Here is a 24,013-nt window from a genome sequence, read left to right on the forward strand (position 1 = left end):
TCAATGCTTTAAAATGTTTATTAAATGGAATACACTCTCACAGAGAATTTTTGTGTGGTTTGGTAATACTTTCAGTGACAGCATACAAAAAAAAAAAAGATTGAAAGCAATAGAGGTAGCTACTGGTTCTAAATAAATACAATTGAATAGGTAAAAAAAATAAAATCAAGACTATGGAAGACCAGATACAAAAAAAAATCACACAAAAGAAACTCAAAAAAACTTCCAATACAATACAAACAGTTATAAATGCTGGATTTAAAAAATAACATTTTAGGACTCATATGTAAGCTTGTAAAAAATTAAGAAAATAAAAACATAGAAATAAGAAATAAAGAGGATGTTAGAAACCAGAAAGTTAAGCTCACACCCTAGAGGCAGTCATAGTGTTAAAATCACAATAGGTCAGAAGACAAAAACCACTGGCCATGAGAACATGGACAAAAAAACCTGGCATTGCTTTCATTCTCAAGACACTTATCAATAATGACAGTTGCTACTGAACATTTTAACAAAGCTTTTGGCAGACTCTCAAGGCAGAAGAAGGGAAAACTGCAAAACAGCAAAGGAAAAGAGGCTCTGATAAGTACCCCAGTCTTTCAATTAAGATCCCAAGAAGAAAGAGAAACCAGAAATAGCTCATCTATCATTAGGAATAAAAACTGGCTTTGCACCAACTCAATCCCTAAATGGATTCAGGTTATTTGAATCCATGGCTACCTGTATTTCAGATACACACCAAAATCCTCTCTGGAGGAAAATAACATTACCCAGAGCCTCAAATTATCTCTACAAATTTCTTACCAACAATGTTCACAAGTAAAGCAGAAATAAAAAGGTATTTTAAAAGGCCTGACCAAAAACCAAGGGAGAAAAATTGATAGTTGAAATAGACATATGAAATCCAAATATGGACTTTAAAGTTACCATTATTAATATAGTACAAGGAATTAAAAGAAGGAAAATATCAACATAGACTGAATATCAAAGAAAAATATTCTAAAAATAAAAAACTTAACGACTGAAGTTAAAAAACTGGCTTAACGACAAATTCTACACAACAAAGTGAGAATTACTGAACCAGGTTTTAAATCAAAAGAAAATATGCAAACTGAAACATCTGGAGAAAAATATGGAAAATAAAGAATAAGTCACATAAGACAAGCATGTGGCTATAATGTCAAAAATATATGTAGGAAGGTTATAAGGAGGGAAGAAATAAAATGGAGCAGGACAAATATTTGAAAAGATAATTGAAAAATTTCTAAAACTGACAACTGACATCAAATCAGAAATTCAAGAAGTCCTAAAATCACAATAGCATAAATACTTAGGTACATCATACTAAAATTGCATGAAAACAAAGGAAAAAAGAAAATATGGGTTGGAGGGGGGGAGTGGAATGGATAAAATAAATACTTCCTCCTACTAAACAATGTCAGTAAAGACTTCAGGCTGACTCCTCAAAATGAACTAAGGTAATATTTATGCAGTAAAAGCAGTAATTTAAATTAATCTTTAATATGTCAAGGATGCATTTTAAAATCTGTACAGTAACCACTAAAAAAAGAAAACATGTAAAGACAACTCATTAGTGGAAATATATAGAATTATTAATCCAAAAAACTTGTAATCTTAAAGAAAGCCAAAAGGAGAGAAAAGGAAACATAGAACAGAAGGGAGAAATAGAAAATAGTAGGGTAGCATTTAAAACCTAATACATGAAAAGTTACAGTGAATATAATCAGACTAAATACTCTAATTAAAAATTTTTTAATGATTGTTTATTCTTGAGAGAGAGGGGTACAAAGTGTGAGTGGGGGAGGGGCAGAGACAGAGGGAGACACAGAACCCGAAATAGGCTCCAGACTCTGAGCTGTCTATAGAGGCCCTGACACAGGGCTTGAACTCATGAACCATGAGATTATGACCTGAACCAAAGTTGGATGTTTAACCAACTAACTGAGGGGCGCCTGGGTGGCTCAGTTGGTTAAGCATCCAATCTCAGCTCAGGTCATGATCTCATGGTTCATGGGTTCGAGCCCCGCATCAGGCTCTGTGCTGACAGCTAGCTCAGAGCCTGGAGCCTGTTTTGGATTCTGTGTCTTCCTCTCTCTCCGTCCCTCCCCTGCTCACACTGTCTCTATCTCTCTCTCAAAAATAGATAAAACATCAAAAAATTTAAAAAACAACAACTGACTGAGCCACCTACGTGCCCCTAAATATTCTAATTAAAAGGTAATTCTCAAATTGGATTTAACAAAAATGAAAATACTAAAAAAAAAGAGATTCTGCTTTAAAGAGTCTCACCTTAACTATAAAAGGAGGAGATATTAAAAAATAAAAGAATGGAAAAGGATATAATAAGCAAACACTAGCCGGAAAGAAAAGTGATGACTATAATAATATTAGAAAAAGTAAACAATAAGATAAGAAGCATTATTAAAAATAATGAATTGTTCTACCAGAAAGCTATAATTCCAAATTTGCTTGTATCTAGAGGTATAGTCTCTAATAATATAAAGGAAAAACTGCAAGTCTAAAAAACAGAAAGAAAGAAGAAAAGAAAGAAAGAAAGAAAGAAAGAAAGAAAGAAAGAAAGAAAGAAAGAAAGAAAGAAAGAAAGAATCCACAGAATGGGGAATTTAAAAATTTCTTTTTTGGTAATGGATACAAATATAAACTAAAATTATCATTAAAGATATAGAATATCTGAACATAGTCAAATATACCTAATTGCATATACAGAATACTGCATCCAACATTACATGCTTTATAGATAATTAATTGTAATAAGAGGGTATCACAAGCAACTTAACAACATATCTGAAATTTCAAATGAAATCAGGCTTGTAGAAAATACAACATATTAAAATGATATAAGAAGAATAGAAAGTCTGTAAAGTCTTATATATTTTTAAAGAAATTAAGTTTGTAATTAAACCCCTCTTTGAGATTAAGACAAGGATACTTGCCAACACCATTTCTATCTGAAAGGGTAATGGAGGACCTAGTAAGAACAATGAGGGGTTGCCTGGGTGGCTCGGTCAGTTAGGCATCCGACTTTCGCTCAGGTCATGATCTCACGGCTTGTGAGTTTGAGCCCCAGGTGGGGCTCTGTGCTGACAGCTATAAAGCCAGAAGCCTGCTTTGGATTCTGTGCCCTCCTCTCTTTCTGCCCCTTCCTTGCTCATGCTCTCTCTCTCTCTCTCAAAAATAAATAAACATAAAAATTTTTAAAAAAAAAGAACAAGGAGGTAATGAAAATAAATCAAAGGCATAAATATTTCAGAAAATAATAAAACTCTTTGTTGGCAGAGAGCACAATTGTGTGTATATAAAAATCAAATTTGCAGACAAAGTTTTAGAATAAATCATTTAGGAAAGTGGTGGAGCACAAGACAAACATGTAAAAATCAACTATATTTCTATATGCCAGACACAATTTAAAAATCATACTATTTACAAGTCTATAAGAAAACATTAAAGATCTAGAAACAAATATACTGGAAGCTATAGCATAATATTATATGGAAAGCTATAAAACATAATTGAAAGAAATTAAAGAAAACTTAAATAAATGGAGGGATAAACTGAATTTATGGGTTAAAAAGTACAATAGGGGAGCACCTGGGTATCTCAGTCGGTTAAGCATCTGACTCTGGATTTTCGCTCAGGTCATGATCTCATGGGTTCAAGCCTTGCATCAGGCTCTGCACTGGCAGTGTGGAGCCTGCTTGGGATTCTCTCCTTCTCCCTTTCTCTGCCCCTTCCCTATTCTCTCTCTTTCTGTCTCAATAAATAAATAAACCTTAAAAAATATAATAGGGAATGACAGCACAGAAAGTGATAAGTAGGGAGCTTCAAGGATCCATTTTCCATAAAAGTAACTAAAGATGTGGCAAAAATGGTCAGAATCATGGCTTTACAGGACTCTGGAATCTGGTCAGGAACTTAACAGTAAGTGAAGGTTTAGAGAATAAAGAAGTGGCTGCATCTGGTAAGAAAATGCTGTGGATTTTAAGTTGTCTACCTACCATTCCTCCATTCCACACCAGTGGTGGCCCTATGTGAGCAGCTTACATTCTTGATGAAGGTTGCTATTGCCAGAGGTAGCGATATGGATCTAATTTTCAAAGAATATATTTGTCACTTGTGAACTGAGGTTGTCTGTTGGCTCCCTGAAGTATTTGCACAAGGACTAGCCTTTGTTTTGCCCTATTTGGAGTGTTTTCAGGGCTGCAATGCATCCCATGTGACATTTGCTGGAAGCATTTAAAGGCAAAAGTCCTGGGTATATTAGCCTGGGCCAACAGTTGGGACACCAGACACCAGACAGGCACAAAGTTGGGGAAAGGTGAGGTTGTAAAAGTAGATACATGGGATAATAAGGGCTTTTAAAACTCCGCCATATACTAGGGAATTAAAAAACCTATTCATATGCTCAGAACTGGATGTATGTTCAGAAGGTATGAGAAGATCCACAACTTTCATATCTGCCTGAACTTCAGGTTCAAGGCAAATAGGAAATTAAGGCTAAGGCAGAGTTGTATATGGCCTGGCTGAACATTAAAAGAGCATTCCACCACATAGCCAATCTGCAAAGACCAGTAGAGTAATTTTTCTTTTGATCTCTTTTCATTTCCTTCACTTTTCTTTCTTTCTTTCTTGTTCTTGTTCTCATTCTCGTTCTCTTTCCTTCCTCCCTCCCTCTCCCTCTCCCTCTCTCCCTTCCTCCCTTCCTTCCTTCCCTCCTTCCTTCCTTCCTGCCTTCCTGCCTGCCTTCCTTCCTTCCTTCCTTCCTTCCTTCCTGACATTCAAGGAGGCTATCAAAACACTAGTTGGCGATAAGCTAACAGAACACAGACTTCAGTGGTTATACATAACAAAGAATACAGACTTTACAAAAATAGTTGAGAAAAGTCACACAAATGGACACACACACACACACACACACAGCCTACAAAAGCAGCAAACTTGAAGGAAAGGGGAAAATCTGATTTTGTCATATTATGATGTTCAAAATGTCCAGTCTTCAACAACAACAACAAAAAACCTATGAGTTATGCAAAAAAACCACATATGCCCCATTTACAGGAAAAAAGAAATCAATATTAACTGTCCATGAGAAATCTGGTCATTGTACTTACAAGACAAAAAATTTAAATCAACTGTCTTAAATATGCTCAAAGAGATAAGGGAAAGCATGGACAAAGAACTAAAGGAAGTGAAGAGAATGGCATCTCACCAAACAGATTATCAATAAAAAGACAGAAATGACAAAATGAAATCAAATAACAATTCTGGAGCTGAAAAGTACAGTAATTTTGAGTTAAATGAAATTGAAAACATTATATACCAAAACACATGGGATAAAGCAAAAACATGGCTCAAAAAGAAATATATATACTTGTAAATGCAGATATTAAAGAAAAAGATACCAAATCAGTAACTGAAACTTACACCTCTAGGAGCTAGATAAAAAGTAGCAAGCTAAACCCAAAGTTAGCAGAAAAACAGAATTATAAAGATTAGAGTGGAAGTAAACAAAATAGGGAATAGAAAACCAATATAGAAAATCAACAAAACTGGGGCATCTGGGTGGCTAAGTGGGCCAAGCGTCTGACTCTTGATTTTGGATCAGGTCATGATCCCAGGGTTATGGAATTGAGTCCACACTGGACTCCATTCTGAGCATGCAACCTGCTTAAGACTCCCTCTGCCCTTCTCTCTTGCTTGCATTCTCTCTCTCTCTCTAAAAAAAAGAAAAGAAAGAAAAGTAAAAAAAAAAAAAATCAACAAAACAGTCTTTTCTTTGAAAAGATCAACAAAGCTGATATTTAGTTAGACTGACCAAGAAATAAGAGAAGACTGAAATTACTAAAATCAGAAATGAAAGTAGAGACATTACTACCAACCTTATAGAAATAAAAAGAAAACATTATAAGTATGGTGATAAATTAGATAACCTAGATAAATGGAAAATTCCAAGAAATATACAATGATCAAACAGACTCAGACTCAGAAATAAAAAATTTGAATATACTATCACAAGAGACTGAATCAGTGATGACAAACCTAAAGATTTAGGACCCAAGATGGCGGAACAGCATGGAAGTCTCTTTTCTGTCTTGTGTACATGAAATACAGCCAGATCAACACTAAACCATCCTGCACACCTAGAAAACTGACTTGAGGATTAACACAATATTCACGGACTGAACCACAGAACTCAGCAGGTATGCGGGCAGAGAGGTGAACTGGGGGAAAGAGAAGACATGGAGGGCAGGGAGCTGTTTTTGCTTCCAGAGAGAGTACGGAGATGGGGGGAGAGTACAGGAAAAGTATCCCCCAAAAAAACAGCTGGAAAGAAAGTGGGGGGGGAAGGTGGTAACAGCTGCAGGGACTGAATTAAAAAGAGAGAAAGGAGAAAGGAGAGGGTTTAAATTCCATTAAGACCCTATAAACAGGGGGAGCACAGAGGCTCAAACTCTGCAGCTCAAATACCTGTGGTGCTCTGGTGGGAAGGGTGAATTCCCAGGAGAAGAGTGGGTCTGGGATGTCCTCGGTCCACGTGAGGTTTTCCCATAATTTCAGAAATGCTGTTGCTATACAATCGTGTGAAATTTTTCTGGGGCAGGTTGGCACCCAGCCTCAATTCTCTGGACATTGGCAGCAGCAAGGTCCAGTGAATATTTCTGCGTGTGGCCAGCACCCAGCCACTGCTTGGGGAGACTCTCCCCCAGAAGTTCTGAGTGGGTCAAAGGCACAGTCTCTCAGAAGTGAAGAGTCAGGAAATATAGCCTCATCTCAGATAAAACTCAGGAGGGAGGTGCTGCCTGGCAACCTGATGGTGTGGTTACGGACAGTGCAAAAGCTGGGAGTGGACTGAAACCAAAGACAAATGATGGGTGCGCGATTTCTGGTCGGGGAGAGTACAGATTGCTGATACTAGCCTGGATACCTGGGTGACACCATTTTCACCCCGCCCACACATACACATACACATCTACAGGCACCACAAGCCAAGCCAGTAAGCTAAGTAGCGCCATCTAGTGGAGAATAGAGCGGTTACACTAAGTCTTGCCCAACTGGGCCAACAACCTGGCTCTTCCGGAATACCACGAATGTCTCTTCCTGCTTAATTTAGGGACTATAAAGTGCTACATTGTTTGACTTTTAGGGGAAAATGATGTAATATCAATCAGATTTCAGTATGTTCGCTGGCTCATCTATTCGGTTTTCTTTTTTTATTCTTTCTTTTTCATTTTCTTTTACTTAAATACCAAAAGATAAGCAAAAATTTTTTTATTTTCATTTTTTATTAAAAATATTTTCCTTTATTTTTTTGACTAAATTTTTTACTTTTTTGTAAATGTTTCAAATTCTATTTTACTCCCATCCTTTCAAGTTACTCTATTTCATTGTAATCATTTTCTCAAATTTTCAAACTTTTTTTTTGGTTTTTGTTTTGTTTCTTTTTTCCTTTTCTTTTCTTTTTCCCTTTTAATTTTTTCCCCTTTTTTCTCTAATCAACCAAGCTCCTTTCAGTAACCAGGCCAAAACACACCTTGAATCTAGCATCATTTATTTGACTTTTGTGTGTGTGTGTGTGTGTGCTGTTTTTAATTTTTTAATTTTAATTCTTCCCCTTTTTTCTCTAATCAGTCAAGCTCCTTTCAATAACCAGACCAAAACACACCTAGGATCTAGCATCATTTATTTGATTTTTTTGGTGTGTGTGTTGTTTTTAATTTTTAAATTTTAATTTCTTTCCCTTTTTTCTCAGTGATGACAAACCTCCCAACAACAACAACAAAACCAAGGACCACATGGCATCACTGGTTAATTCTATATTACAACATTTAAAAGTTAATGCCAATTCTTCTCAAACTCTTCCCAAAAATAGAAATGGAAAAGACGTTTTAATTCTAAGAGACCAAAATTATCCTGATACCAAACCAGATAAAGACATTATACAAGAAAAGAAAACTATAGACCAACATCCATTATGTATATAGATAAAAATATCTTCAAGAAAATATTAGCAACCCAAATCTAGTAGAATATTAAGATGATACACCATAACCAAGTGGGATATATACCAGGAATGTGAGGATGGTTCAACATATGAAAAGCAATCAATGTAATACATCACATTACTACAATAAAGGAAAAAATTATCACCTCAATTGACGCAGAAAACGCACTTGACAAAATTCAAAACTCTTTCATGATAAAAACATCCAGCAAACTAAAAATAGAGGAGAACGTCTTCAACATGATAAAGGGCAAATCCACAGGTAACATTAAACTCAATGGTGAAAGTTTGAAAGCTTTCTCACTAATATCAGAAACAAGAAAGGATGCCTTCTTTCACCACTTCTATTCAACATTGTACTGGGACTTCTAGCCAGAAGACTTAGGCAACAAAAAGAAATGAATGGCATCCATATTGGAAAGGAAGGAGCAAATCTATTTCTATTCACAGATGATATGATATTACATAGAGAAAATCCTACAGAGTCTAAAAAACCAACCAACAACAACAACAACAACAACAACAAAAACCCCAAATAACTATTAGAGCTAATAAATGAATTCAGAAAAGTTTCAGTGTATAAATTCAATGTGTAATAATCAGTTGTATTTCTATATCTTAGCAATGAGCATTCTGAAGTGAAATGAAAACAGTTCCGTTTACAATAGCATCAAAAAGAATAAAATACTTAGAAATAAATTTAACCAAGGATATGTTAAGACTTATAAACTGAAAACTACAAAAGAATACTGAAAGAAGTTAAAGAACACCTAAATAAATGAAACTATTTCCTATGCTTATGGATTAGAAGACTTAATATAGCAATACTACCCAAAGTGATCTACAGATTCAGTGAAATCCACATCAAAATCTCAATGATTTTTTTTTAAATGGAAAAGCTGGTCAAAAACTCACAGAATTGTAAGGAAACCCAAATAGCCAAAACTATCTTGAAAAAATAAGACAAAATTGGAAGACTCAGACTTCTTGGTTTCCAAATCAGTACAAAGCTATACTAACCAAAACAGTGTGGTACTAGAATAAGGAAAGACATATAAATCAACAAAATAGAATTCTGAGCCAAATAAATCCACACATCTATGGTGAATTAATTTATTTTTTACAAGGATTTCAAGATCACTCAACAAGGAAGGAAGAGCTTCTTCAACAAATAGTGCTGGAATAATTGGCTACACATGTGCAAAAGAATGAACTTGAACCCTCCTCAAGCCATACACAAAAATTAACTCAACATAGATAACAAATCTAAATGTAAGAGCTAGAACTATGAAATTATTGTAAAAAACACAGGTGTAAGTCTTCAGGACAATGAATTTGACAACAGATTTTTAAATATGACATTGAAAACTTAAGCAAAGAAGAAGAGGAGGAGGAGGAAGAAAATATTTGCAAATTGTATGTCTGATGAGTCTAGTATCTAGAACATATAAAGAACTCTTAGAGGTCAGGAACAAAAAGAGAAACAAACAATAAAACATAAATGAGCAAAAGGCTTAAATACACATTTCTGCAAAGATTGGTTAGCAAGCACATGCAAGGTATTCAACATCATTAGTTACTAGGAAAATGCAAACCAAAACCACAATGAGACACCACTTCACATCTATTAGGATGGCTATAATTTAAAGAAAATGAAAGTAACAAGTGTTGGTGAGGACATAGAGAAACTGGAATCTTCATCCATAGTTGATGGTAATGTAAAATGGTGCAGCTGCTGTGGAAGACAGTATGGTGGTTTTCCCAAAATTTTAAATGTAGCATTAGCATATGATTCGGTAGTTCTACTCCTAGATACATAACCAGAATAATTGAAAACAGGTATTCAAAAACTTGTACAGACTATATCATCTAAAATAGAAAAATATCTAGAAATGGATTTAACAAAAGATGTGCAAAACCTATACTAGGAGAACTATACAATATTACTGAGTTTTCTAAAAGTAATTCAAGTGTATGTATAGGTTTTAGTCTCAACAAATGAAAGAAAAATAAACTGAATACAATTATCGCCATATCTTTTCATGCAAACAATGCTTTTTGAAATCTAGAGATATTTTAATATATTACTTAAGAATTCTAGGGGCGCCTGGGTGGCTCAGTCAGTTAAGCGTCCGACTTCGGCTCAGGTCATGATTACATGGTTTGTGGGTTCGAGCCTCACGGTGGGCTCTGTGCTGATGGCTAGCTCAGGGCCTGGAGCCTGCTTCAAATTCTATATCTCCCTCTTTCTCTCTCTGACCCTCCCTTGCTCACACTGTCTCTCTCTCTCTCAGAAATAAATAAAAAACATTAAAAAAAAAAAAAAGAACTCTAATCAGCAAGGTACAATGTAAGTTCTAGTGGTAGACCAGAACTCTTCTCATTATCCCAGGTCTTAAATGAACGTCAAAGAAACATTTGAATTTCCACACTAAGTACTATATTAACTGAAAAACAAAAAGACATTAAGTCTATTAATATTATAATGAGTATAAAGAAAAGTCATTAGAATATTAGATCTAAAGTGGCATTTTATGGATATTTATAAAACTTCAACACATCTGAGATGTTACTCAGCTAGTCCACTTAGAATAAGTGGTCCAAACCAATGAATATATATCAGGGCCAATTCATCTTTATATGGGAATTATTTAGAATATCTGCTTTATGTTTTAGTCATTCCCCTGTTAGAGCTTTAAATGTAGGTAGAATGGACACCTTCCCTTAATGTGAAATTTATAAAGTGCACTTCTCAAAATTCCCATTAGCCTGACAACATCAAAAGTCCAAGCATCAGTGGTTAATTCCTTTGAGCTAAGACACCATGTCACCTGGAATCCATTTTTTAATATTTCATTTTCTAACTCTTTGTGCTAGTATATTGAAATACAATTGACTTTTCCATATTGAATTTTGTATGTAGTAACCTTGTTAAACACTCCTATTTATTATAATATTTTATCTGTGAAAGAAGAAACAAAACAAAAACTTGTACAAAAACATTCATAGGAGCAATATTTATAGCCACCAAAAGGTGCAAAGAAGCCAAATGTTCATCAACAGATGAATGCATAAACAAAAGGTGGTATATCCATACCATAGAATAGTATGCAGCCATCAAAAGCAATAAAGAATTAACATATGGTAAAATATGTGTGAATCTTGAAAACATCATGCTAAGAAGCCAGAAGTGAGTGCTTACATATTATATTATCCCATTTATATGAAATATGCACAGTAGGTAAATCCATGAGGACAGAAAGTAAATTAATGTTTGCTAGGGGCTGATAGGAGGAAAGAATCCCAGTTATTTTTTGGTGGAAATCTATAAGGCGATGCTAATACTTCTATAAAAATACAAGGGGCTAAGATAAATCCTGTCAATCTTAAAGAAGTAAAAGAAATTGGAGGATGTAATTCTACCATTTATCATTACTTGTTACAAATTTATAATAATTAAGATAGTGCTGTATCTGTGCAAGAATAGACAAATAGAAAAATGCAACCAAAGAGTCCAGAAACAATCCTATGCAGATATGGACACTTGATTTAAGACAGAAGTGGCACTACAAAGCAATGGAAATAGAATAATCTTTTCAATAAATGGTGCAAGTTAATTGGACATTCATATCTAAAACAAATAAAGCTTGAAACTTAAATCTCATATCAAACAAAAAGTCAATACTAGTTGGACTGTAGAGCTTAATATTAAAGGCAATGCAAAGAATATCATAGAATAAAACATAAGTATCTCTATGGCTTTGAAGTAAAAACATAAATGAAATCAATTTTAATTTGATTGTAATTAAGAACTTCTGTTTGTTAGAGACACCACTGAGAGAAAGAATATGATCTTCAAAACACATGTGACTGATGGGTGGCTCATGTATAGAATATATAAATAACTCATTGTAATCTATCACATTAACTGGCTAAGAGAGAAATATCACATGATCATACCAACAGATACTGAAAAGCATTTGACAAAATCCAACACCCATTCATGGTAAAAACTCAGTAAACTAAGGATACAGAGCCACTTCTTCAGTCATAAAAAAAACAACCTTACAGTTAACACCATAATTAATGGTGAGAAATTTAAAGCTTTTTAACCAACATCAGGTACAAGGGAAGGATGTTCTTTCACCACTCCTTTTCAACATTGTGCTGAAAGTTCTAACTAATGTAGTAAGAAAAGGAAGCAAAATTCATACAGAGTGGAAAAGAAAAGAAAAATTAAAACTGTTCTTTTTTACATATGTATGACTATCCTTGTAGAAAATCCAAAAAATCCAAAAGAATTTATAACAAATCTGGACCTAATAAGCAATTATAGTAAAGTTGCAGAAAACAAGGTTAATATACAGACGCCAATCACTTTCCTATGTACCAGCAATGAACAAATAGAATTTGAAATTAAAAACACAATACCATGTATGTTAGCACAACCACACTGAAATACTTTTGTTTTATTTAGGCATAAATATAATAAAATATGTACAAAATCTATATAAGAAACTACAAACTTTTTTTTTTTTTAAAGTTTATTTGTTATTCAGAGAGAGAGACAGAGACAATGCATGAGCAGGGGAAGGGCAAGATAGAGAGGGAGACATAGCATCCAAAGCAGGCTCCAGGCTCTGAGCTGTCAGTACAGAGCCCAACATGGGGCTTGAACTCATAAACTGGGAGATCATGACCTGAACCAAAGTCAGACACTTAACTGACTGAGCCACCTCGATGCACCAAGAAACTACAAACTTCTATTGAACTAAATCAAAGAGGAACAAAATAAATGGGGAGGTTTTCCATGTTCATGGATAGGAAGACTCAGTATTGTCAAGCTGTCAGTTATTCCCAACTTGATTCATGCAGTTATCATAAAAATTTCAGGTACTTATTTGTGGACACAGGCCATGCCTCAGATATATTTTGCGTTCAGTTCTAGATTGCCAGAATAAAGTGAGTATCACAATAAAATGACTTTTTTAAATTCCCTAATGCATGAAAGAGTTATGTTTACACTATACTGTTGTCCATTAAGTATGCGACAGCATTATGTCTAAAGATGTACATACCTCAATTAGAAAACACCTCATTGCTAAAAAGAAAAATGCTAACCATAAAAAAAATGCTAACCATCATCAGCACTTTCAGTGAGTGGTAATCTTTTTGTTGGTAAAGGGTGTTGCCTTGATGTTGATGGTTGTTGACAGATCACAGTGGTGGTTGCTGAAGGTTGGGATGGCTATAGTAATTTCTTAAAATAAGACAGCAGTGAAGTTTACCACATTGATTGACTCTTCCTTTCAAAATTACTCTGCAGCATGCAATGCTGTTTGATAGCATTTTGCCCACAAATTTCCAAAACTGGAGTCAGTCCTTTCAAACCCTACCACTGCTTTACCAACTAAGTTTATGTAATATTCTAAACCCTTTGTTGTCATTTCAACAATCTTCACAGCATCTTTGCCAGAAGTAGATTTCAAGAAACAACTTTCTTTCCTCATCCATAAGAAGCAACTCTTCATCCACTCAAGTTTTATCACACGATTGTAGCAATTCAGTTGCAACTTCAAGCTCCACTCCTGATTCTAGTTCTATTGCTGTTTCTACCCCATCTGCAGTTATTTCCTCCACTGAAGCTTGAACCCTTCCCTCAAAGTTATCTATGGGAATTGGAATCAACTTCTACTAAACTTCTGTTAATGTTGAAATTTTGACCTCTTCCCATGAATAGCAAATGTTCTAAATGATACTAGAATGGTGAACCCTTTCCTGAAGGTTTCCAACTTATTTTTCCCAAATCCATTAGAGTAATCACTATGTAGGGAAGCTGTAGCCTTAAGAAATTCATTTCTTAACTAATAATACTTGAAAGTCAAAATTACTCCTTGATCCATGGGGTGTAGAATGGATGGTGTGTTAGCAGGCATAAAAATAGAATTAATCTTATACATCTCCATCAGAACTATTGAGTGACCAGATGCATTATCAATGAGCAATAATATTTTGAATGGACTCTATCTAACCAGTAGGTCTCAACAATGGGCTTGAAATAGTCAGTAAACTGGGGCACCTGGGTGACTCAGTCAGTTAAGTGCCCGACTTCGGCTCAGGTCATGATCTCACAGTTTGTGGGTTCAAGCCCCACGTTGGGCTCTGTACTGACAGCTCAGACCCTGGAGCCTGTTTCAGATTCTGTGTCTCCCTCTCTCTGACCATCTCCCACTCATGCTATCTCTCAAAAATAAACATTAAAAAAAATTTTAAATAGTCAGTAAACCAAGTATAAACAGAAGTGCTATTATCCAGCCTTTGTTCCATTTATGGAGCATAGGCAGAGTAGACTTAGAATAATTCTTGAGAGCCCTACACTTAAAGGTAAGAAAGGCAAATGAGCATTGGCTTCAACTTAAAGTCACCAGGTGCTTTAGCCCCTAAGAAGAGAGTTGGCTGTCTGTTGAAGGTTTGAAGCCAGGCTTTGACTTCTCTACAGCAATGAAAACTTCTAAATGGCATCTTCTTCTAATATAAAACTGTGCTATATTGAGGATTTGTTATTTAGTGTAGCCACCTTCTTGAATTATCTTAGCTAGACTTGGATAATTTGCTCTGCTCCTGTATCAGTACTTGCTGTTTCACCTTGCACTTATGTTATGGAGATGGCTTCTTTCCTCAAATCTCATAAACCAACCTCTGCTAACTTCAATCTTTTCTTCTGCAGCTTCCTCACCTCTCTCAGCCTGCATAGAATTGAAGAGACCTAGGACCTTGCTCTGGATTAGGCTTTGGCTTAAGGGAAGGTTTTGTATGTTTTGATCTTCTATCTAGACCACTAAAACTTTCTCCATATCAACAATAAAGCTATTTTGCTTTCTTATCATTCATGTATTCACTGGTGTAGCACTTTCAATTTCCTTCAAGAACTTTTCCTTTGCATTCACAACTTGGCTAACTCTTTGCCACAAGAAGCCTAGCTTTAATTTGATCTCAGCTCTTTTTTTAAGTTTACTTATTTATTTTGAGACAGAGGGAGAGAGAGAGAGTGAGAGTGAACAGAGAAGGGGCACAGGGAGAGAGATTCCCAAGCAGGCTCTGCACTGTCAACATGGAGTCTAACATGGGGCTCAATCCCATTACTCTGGGATCATGCCCTGAGCTGAAATCAAAAGTCAGATGCTTAACCAACTGAGCTACCCAGGCAGTTGGTTCATCACCGTCATTTGATTTACAGTGAGAGATGTGCAACTCTTTCTCTCATTTGAACATGTAGAGGCCATTGTAGGGTTATTAATTGGCCTCATTTCAATATTGTTGTGTCTCAGGGAATAGGGAGCCCCAAGGAGACGGAGAAAGATAAGGGAATGGTCAGTCATTAGAAGCAGTCAGAATATACACAGCACTCATTGGGGCGCCTGGGTGGTTCAGTCAGTTAAGCGTCCGACTTCAGCTCAGGGCATGATCACACGGTTTGTGGGTTCGAGCCCCACGTCGGGCTCTGTGCTGACAGCTAGCTCAGAGCCTGGAGCCTGCTTCAGATTCTGTGTCTCCCTCTCTCTCTGACCCTCCCCTACTCATGTTCTCTCTCTCTCTCTCTCTCTCTCAGAAATAAATAAAACATTAAAAAAATTTTTTAAAAAGAACATACACAACACTCATCAATTAAGTTTGCATTTTATATGAGTGAGGTTTGTGGCACCCCAAAACACTTAACAGCAGTAGCATCAAAGATCACTGATCATAGATCACTATAACAAATAAAATAATAATAAAAATGTTTCAAATATTTTAAGAATTACCAAAATGTGACATACAAAGTGAGCAAAAGCTGTTGGAAAAATAGGACCTATAGACTTGTTCAACATAGGGTTGCCATAAACATTCAATATGTAAAAATATGTAAAACATCTGCAAAGCATGATAAAATGAAGCACAATAAAATGAGTTACACCTGTGTTAGAAAACTGACCCTAAGTTTCTAAGGGTAGGCAATAAACAGAATCACCAATATAATATTGAATGAGAAAGACAGAAGACTAACACTGACTGACTTCAGGATTTACTGTAAAAAAAAACGTACTGTAAAGCAACAGTAATCAAGAAAATGTGGTATGAGTGAAAGAAGAGACAAATAGGTGAATGGAAAAGGACAGAAAGCCCAGAAATAGACCCACATGAATACAACCAACTGATCTTTGACAAAAGAGCAAAGGCAATAGAATGCTGCAAAGATAGTCTTTTCAACAAATGGTACAGAAACTGCCGAACACTCACATGCAAAAAAAAAAAAAAAAAAAAAATCAGTGTGGAAAGACACCTTATACCCTTCACAAAAATGAACTCAAAATGTATCAGAGACCTAAATGTAAAATGCAAAACTGTTAGACTCCTAGAAGATAACATAGGAAAACTATAGATAATTTTGGATTTGGCAATGATGTTTTAGATATAATAGCAAAGGCACAATCCTTGAAAGAAATAATTGATAAGATGTACTTCATTAAAATTAAATACTTCTAGTCTGTGAAAGACCATTAGAAGACTAGAGAACGAGAGAGAATACTTACAAAAAACATATCTCATAAAGAACTGTTTTTCAAAATATACAAAGAACTTTCAAAATTCAACAATAAGGAAATGAACAAACTGATTAACAAGTGGACCAAAAACCTTATCAGACAGCTCAGCAAAGGATTATATACATAGAAAATAGCATTTGAAAAGATGCTTCACATCTTTCCTGTATATCATCAGAAAAAAGCAAATTAAGCAACAAGGAAATACCACTACACACCTATTAAAATGGCCCAAATCTGGGGCGCCTGGGTGGCTTAGTCGGTTAAGCATCTGACTTTCGCTTAGGTCATGATCTCGTGGTTTGTGGGTTCGGGCCCCGCGCAGGGCTCTGTGCTGACTGCCAGCTCAGAGCCTGGAGCCGGTTTCAGTCTGTGACTCCCTCTCTCTCTCACCCTCCCCTGCTCACACTGTCTCTCTCTCTCTCCTAGAAATAAATAAAACATTTAAAAATAAAATAAAATGGCCCAAATCTGCAAAATTGACAACTCCAAATGATGACTGGGATGTGAAGCAACATAAACTCTCTTTCATTACTGATGGGAATCCAAAACTGTACAACCACTTTGGAAGACAGTTTGGCACTTTTTTTTTTTGGCACTTTTTAATAAAACTGAACATACTATTACTGTGAGATCCAGCAATTGTGCTTCTTGGTATTTACCCAAAGGAGTTAAAAACTTAAGACCACACAGAAACCTGCACACGGATGTTTATAGCAGCTTTATTCATAATTGTCAAAACTTGAAAACAACCAAGATGTCCTTTAGTAGGTGAATGGGTAAATAAACTCTGGTACATTAATCCAATGAAATATTATTCAGTGCTAAGAAGAAATGGGCTCTCAAGAAAAACTTAGGTATGGAGGAAGCTTAAATGTATATTTCCAGTGAAAAAAGGCAATCTCAAAAGTCTACATGTTATGTGATTTCAACCTATATGATATACTGGAAAAGGCAAAACTATGGATACAGTGAACATATGAGTGGTTGCCTTGGGTTGGCAGTATGGGGAGGTATGAATATGTGGAAGCTTATTAGGACTTTTAGAGCACAGATGTTTTTCAGAGCAGTGAAAATACTCTGTAGGACATGATAATGAAGAATACATGTCATTATACATTTTCCAAATTCATAGACAGTACAAATATAAGAGTTAACCCTAAGGTAAACTGGATTTGGGTGATTATAATGTGTTAATGTAGGTTTATCAATTTTAACAAATGTAGCACTCTGATGGGGCATGTTGATGATGGGAGAGTGAAAGTGTCGGACAGAGGGCATATGGGAATCTCTGTACATCCCTCTTAATTTTTCTGTGAACCTAAAACTACTCTAAACAAATAAGGCCTTTATTAAAAAGAGTACTGGGAGCAAGAAAGTCTGAGTCTGTCCACATAGACACATGTGGATGGATCTATGAGAGTAAGCATGGAGAATGAAAATCTTTGTATTGTGTCTTTTTTTTAAGTTTATTTATATTTATTTTGAGAGAGAGTGTGTGTGAGCACAAGTAGGGGAGGGGCAGAGAGAGAGGGAGAGAGAGAATCCCAAGCAGGCTCCATGCTGTCAGCACAGAGCATGATGTGGGGCTTGATCTTATGAATGATGAGATCATGACCTGAGCTGAAATCAGGAGTCAGACACTCAACCAACTGAGCCACCCGGGTGCCCCTAGATTGTGTCTTAAAGCCCACTAATAAACAGCCACTGTGAAAGAGGCATTAAACAACCAAGTAGAAAGAATGATTGGACAGTTGATGTCAGCAAATCTCTGCCATAATTCTTAGTGCTGACACAATGAACTCATGAACAGAGTAGCTAGATGGCAGGAATGGAGTTGTGTATGGAATCGGTGGCATAGGCCCCACACTCACCAAAGCTGATTTAGTTACCATTGCTGCCAAATGTTCAACTTGTCAGCAACAGGGACAAATGCCAAGCCCAAGTATTTCAACAACCCTCATAGAAAACTAACCACCTACTTGGTGGCAAATTGATGACATTGGATCACATCTATTCTGGAAAGGGCATCAATTCATCTTGACTCGAATTGACAAGGATTCCTACTTGCAAGACCTCAGTCAGCATTGCTATCAGGGGGCTTACAGGATCCCCAAATAAGATCCTACACATAACATTGTCTCTGACTGAGGGATACACTTTCATCCCAGGAGGTTGACAATGGGCATTTGATGATGGGATCCAGTAGCTCTATTAAGTAGGAGAGCTGCTGGCCTGGTAGAGGAATGGAACTGTTTTTTGATGATGTAGCTGTGAAACCAGCTTGGATATGATCTTAGGAAATGGGACATCAACCTCCAGGATAAACTGAAGACCATTGTTAGTTGTTGTGTCTCCAATAAGTAGAATACATGGGTGTGGAGGAAAGGGAAAAAAGTAATAGTAATCCATTTACCATCAGTATCAATGATTTACTTAGGAAAATTTCTAATCCTTACAACTTTAGGTGCAGGGGTCTAGACTAGTGCTGTCCAATAGAAATATAACATGAATCACACATATAGCTTTAAATTTCCTAGGAGTCATATTAAAAAGAATAAAAGAAAAAGGATGAAATTAATTTTAATGATATGTATTTTATGTAACCTATTTGTATCAGACACATTTTTTTAATGTTTTATTTATTTCTGAGAGAGAGAGTGACAGCGTGAGTGGGGGGGGGGGGTCAGAGAGAGAGGGAGACACAGAATCTGAAACAGGCTCCAGGCTCTGAGCTAGCTGTCAGCACAGAGCCCGACGTGGGGCCCAAACCCATGAACTGGGAGATCATGACCTGAGCCGAAGTCGGACGCTTAACCGACTGAGCCACCCAGGCACCCCAGTATCAGACACATTTCAAGTGTTCATGGCCACATGATGCTAGTAGCTCCTGTACTGGACAGTGCCAGTCTAGAGATCCTGGTTCCCAGAGAAGGAATGCTTCTACTAAGGATCCAGTAGGCACTAAGTCACTTTTAAGCTCCTTAGGCCAAGAGGCTAGTAGGCAAGCAAAGGAGTTACTCTATTGGCAGGGTAACTGACTCTTATCATCATCACCAGTATGATCTGGCTCATCAGTAACACAGCAGGGGCAGAGAATTCATTTGGCACTCTTGGTATTCTACTACCCAAGTTTGATGATTGTCAAGTGGAGCAACCACAGCCTGAGAAGTCATGATGATCAGGGGGCACATGTCCTTCAGAGATGACAAGAATGACATGGAGGTCATCCTTCTAGGTAAATCCCCCAAGACCAGCAGAGACATTAGCCGGGAATAAAGGGACTCTAGGGTGGGAGTCAGGGGAGGAAAAGAGGAGTACTTGTGGTCTCCAGACAAGCTGTAGTAGTGTGAGTCAGCCCTTCAGTATAAGCTCCCTAGGAAAAGGAACCAACCAGAATCCTGGTATAACTGTTCCAAGATGGGGTGGAATTTCTACACAAAGCAAGTGGACATTAGAGGGTGCTGTGATGCATCGCTTAGATCCGCCCTTTAGGACCAACACACTCATTCCCCAGCTGTCTGGGGTGTTTTCTGCAGATAGCTGACTGATTGAGGCCCCCTCTGGGTATTGCTTCAGCCAAAGGGTGATGCCTGAGGTTATAGCCTCCCCTCAGGCAGCCAAATCCCTTTGAGTCAATTCAAAAGGAAAAAAAAAAATCCCTACTGTAGTGAAGGACTACTCCAAAGGGCCATCTGAACTTTAGAGCTTCTTCTATGGGATCTGGTGAAGCCTACTGTAACTACCCTGCAGTTCAGCCTTTGCTAATTTTGCTTTTCCCCATTTCTTTAAAGGTGTTATGATTAAAGAACATATGCCAACAAACCTCCTCACACATCTCCAACTCCAAGAAATTTGGTAGAGGACACATCTGCATTATGTGAAACACCAGAGTGATAACTAGTTAAGAAGGTAGGAATTAACAATTTTCATCACTAGCCTCATTCATTTATAATTGTATGCCAGTTTCATGATGCCCTTTAATGGTTGTGTAGGAAAGAAAAAGACATGGCCATTTTCCCCTGACCATTCCTCATTTCAAAAGAAGCATAGTTCTTCTCGTGGCATATGCCTCTTGAGATATGAGATATGCCTCTCTCTTACCTGAATGCCTCAAATCTTTCTCTGAGTTGTAAACACTTACCTACTTTAGGTGCTTTTTCACAATATATTTTATAGTCATCACTGATCTTCTGTATAGCCACCTTTGGATACTTATAGCAGAGTTCCCCAAAGGACATTTTCTCTAAGTCTATTAGGTAAGGAAAGAAAGGGATAGAATGTGATTGCCCACTCTGGTTCACAGATTTATACACTTTTTATTGAAGGTAGTACCTTTAAAATGTTATTTAAGTAGGACAATAATGTTTTAACGAAATGTTTACACAAGGAGAAAGTTCCCCAGGTGAAATTAGAAGCAAGGAAATACAGACTTCTTTCCTATCTAGAATGGGAGGATTCTGCTCTTCTTGGAGATGCTTGACCCATGGATATTTTCTGCTTGAGGGATACTAGGGTAACTGAGATATGACTTTGAAAGAAGTACTAATTGTTAACACATAAACAAGAAGTAACCCATGCAAATGAGTATTGACCCCTTCAAAGCAGCCATGTGCTGTGAGAAGGAATTGCAAATGTGTTTCAACATTCTACCATTGCTTCAAAGATTTTGGCACACCTAGGGATGGTATATTTCAAATAACATGCTAGGACCTTTCTTCTTTCTTGGCTCTGTCTTTAGGAATTACTTTAAGAATTAACAACTCACATTTCTGAATCTCATGAATAGTTGCAAATCATTGCCCTTTGAGAGTAAATTATTTTTTTCTAGAAATAGCATACACCATTTCTAGTCATGCATAGTGAATTAAAGGGAAATACCTTTTTTGTATCCAAAATCAGATGAGACAGGAAGACTGAGACATCAAGGAAGTTTTTATCATGTACTGGGCAATAGATGCACATTAGTGGCACCTTGCTTCCTACCAATGTGAAAACACTCATTCATGTTTTGCGTTCTGGAATTTAAAGTAAGTCTAATCTCACATAGTTCTCCAGAAATTCTCCTAAGGCAGTCCAGCGTTTTCTGAAGGTTATATAGGTAGAGTCTAGAAGGAATACTGGGGTGTGGACCCACAAATATCATTTGTCCTTATGTCAGTGTTGTCACTGTCATCATTATCATCTCTCAGTGAGGGGAATCTGGATGTAAGTTGTAAGTGCAGTAGATCATTCCTTCAATAGATTCAGGGCCAGTCCTTCCCTTGCTGATTAACCTTGGGCAAGTCTTCCCACTTCTCAGAGACTCATTTTCTCCATATAAAAGCTGAAAGTATTCTAGCTCTGGTGCTCTGTGAGTTTATGGTGCAGCCTAAGTGGAGGCATCAGCCCCCCTGGGAGTCAGGGCTCTGGGTTGGGCAAATGTACAGGAGGCCTTCAGCAGATCAGATTTGCATTTCAAAAAAGGAGTGGTGGAGGAATTCATGACGTGTTCTGGGAGATAGGGAAGAGGAATCACCATAAAGAGTACTTCCCACTCTTCTTGACCACCCCTGGCACTCCAAGACCAACAAAAGAATGCCTACTGCCCAGTATGTGTTTGGTGATATTTATCAGCCACCCTTTCTTCCACTTTCCTCTTGATTTCTGAGACAGTTCTGGAATGTTCAGAATTTAGACAGAAGGTAAAACTCTGATGTGAAACAGAAGGCTTGTTCATGCTAGATTTAAATAATTCATGCCCAAGCATGGCTTTGAGAGGCAAGCATTTTGTATATGGAGTGCACATCAAAGTTTTAAAATAATTGAATATTACATTTTTAAGTATAATCTAACAATTACTACTTATTGAACACTTGCTTACTGTGTGACTGCATTGCCTTCAATCCCCTCAACAATCCTACCAAATAGGGGCCATTATCTCCACTCTATAGCTGAGGGAATGAGCCTCAAGGAGACAAGTAAGTTGCCCAGGTTCACAGAGCAAGGGAATGGTGGAATTGAATTTTCAAAGCTTTTGCTTACACTTCCTGAAAGTGTAAAACCAGGCTTACAGACAAAACTCACAGGTGTTTGCATTTGGCCCTAACTCTTTGCTTTTCTAGGTCATGGTGCCCTCCATTCTCAGAAAGTAGACCCCAGCTACAAAACATTCTTCTCTAGCCTGACCACAACCCACATCCTGCACAAACCCCAGACAGAGCCTCTCAAAAAACCTGCCACCTCCTGCTCTAGCTGTCCAAGAGTTGACCGCCTCCCCACAGACCCACCATGGGTACAGCTGTAACCCTGTCACGTCCTTCAAAACCCTTAAAAGGCCCCTCCCAACAGAAGTTCAGGTCTGACATCTGGCTTGATGTGTGGCCCCTCTACTCCCTTGGAGAGTGAATAAACTCTGTACTGCTTGTTGCTCTACTCTTCGTGCAATTCTTTGCTGCTCATATCACTGGTTACCCTGCTGTGTTTTAAAAGTGTAGGTCATGGGACGCCTGGACGTTTTTAAAAGTATAGGTCTGGGGCGCCTGGGTGGCTCAGTTGGTTAAGGATCTGACTTCGGCTCAGGTCATGATCTCATGGTTCATGGGTTCGAGCCCCGCATCGGACTGAGCTGACAGCTCAGAGCCTGTTTCAGATTCTGTGTCTCCCTCTCTCTCTGACCCTCTCCTGCTCATGCTGTCTCTCTCTCTTTCTCTCAGAAATAAATAAAAAATATTTTTTAAAAAAAGTATAGGTCTGTGTTTTTAAAGGTGTAGGTCATGTGGCACCTGGGTGGCTCAGTGGGTTCAGTGTTTGACTCATGATTTCAGCTCAGGTTTCAGGTCATGATCCCAGGATCTTGGGATCAAGCTCTGCATCGGGCTCTCTGCTAAGCATGGAGATGTTTAAGTCTCTCTCTCTTTCTCTCTCTCTTTCCCTCCCTCTGCCCCTCCTTCCACTCTCTCTCTCAAAAAAGTGTAGGTCATGACTCAACACCATGTCAAAAAATTGTCATCACCAGGTTTTACAAAACTAAATAGAATAAAATATTCTAATATGGCATATTAGAGTATATCATCTTAAATAATAAGGATAAGTATTGCTTTGTGAAAATATTCTGCATATATGCACACACATATATACAGTATATGTTCCCTGAAGTCAAATGTATTTATTGTGGATCAAAGTTTGAGAAACACTGCAGGACACTGATGGCCTCAGCATAGATAATTAAAGCAGTTTGCTCAATTTGGATATTAATGGCTAACATTATTGGACTTTTACTATTGCCATCCACTGTGGTAATAGGTTTCATAGAAGACATTGGGTCATCTTCACAACAAACCTATTATTATTAGTCCCATTTTATTTTTTTTAAATGATACTATTTTCAAGGAGCTGTGATTTTGTCCTCCTT

At 37.1% G+C, this 24,013-nt stretch overlaps 1 protein-coding gene across 1 annotated transcript in view; it reads right to left on the bottom strand.

Moving 5' to 3' along the window:
- Nucleotides 1-20,876, bottom strand: part of RGSL1 (regulator of G protein signaling like 1) — a 56,261-nt gene extending 35,385 nt beyond the window's left edge. The window contains exon 1 of the mRNA XM_039252991.1: nucleotides 20,765-20,876. Coding sequence (XP_039108922.1) covers nucleotides 20,765-20,861 — 97 coding nt within the window. The 5' untranslated portion in view covers nucleotides 20,862-20,876. The remainder of the gene's footprint in view (nucleotides 1-20,764) is intronic.
- Between the last annotated feature and the right edge of the window lie 3,137 nt (nucleotides 20,877-24,013).

This window comes from Hyaena hyaena, unplaced genomic scaffold, assembly GCF_003009895.1.
Source record: "Hyaena hyaena isolate Hyena2069 unplaced genomic scaffold, ASM300989v1 scaffold_439, whole genome shotgun sequence".
NCBI classification, from domain to species: domain Eukaryota; kingdom Metazoa; phylum Chordata; class Mammalia; order Carnivora; family Hyaenidae; genus Hyaena; species Hyaena hyaena.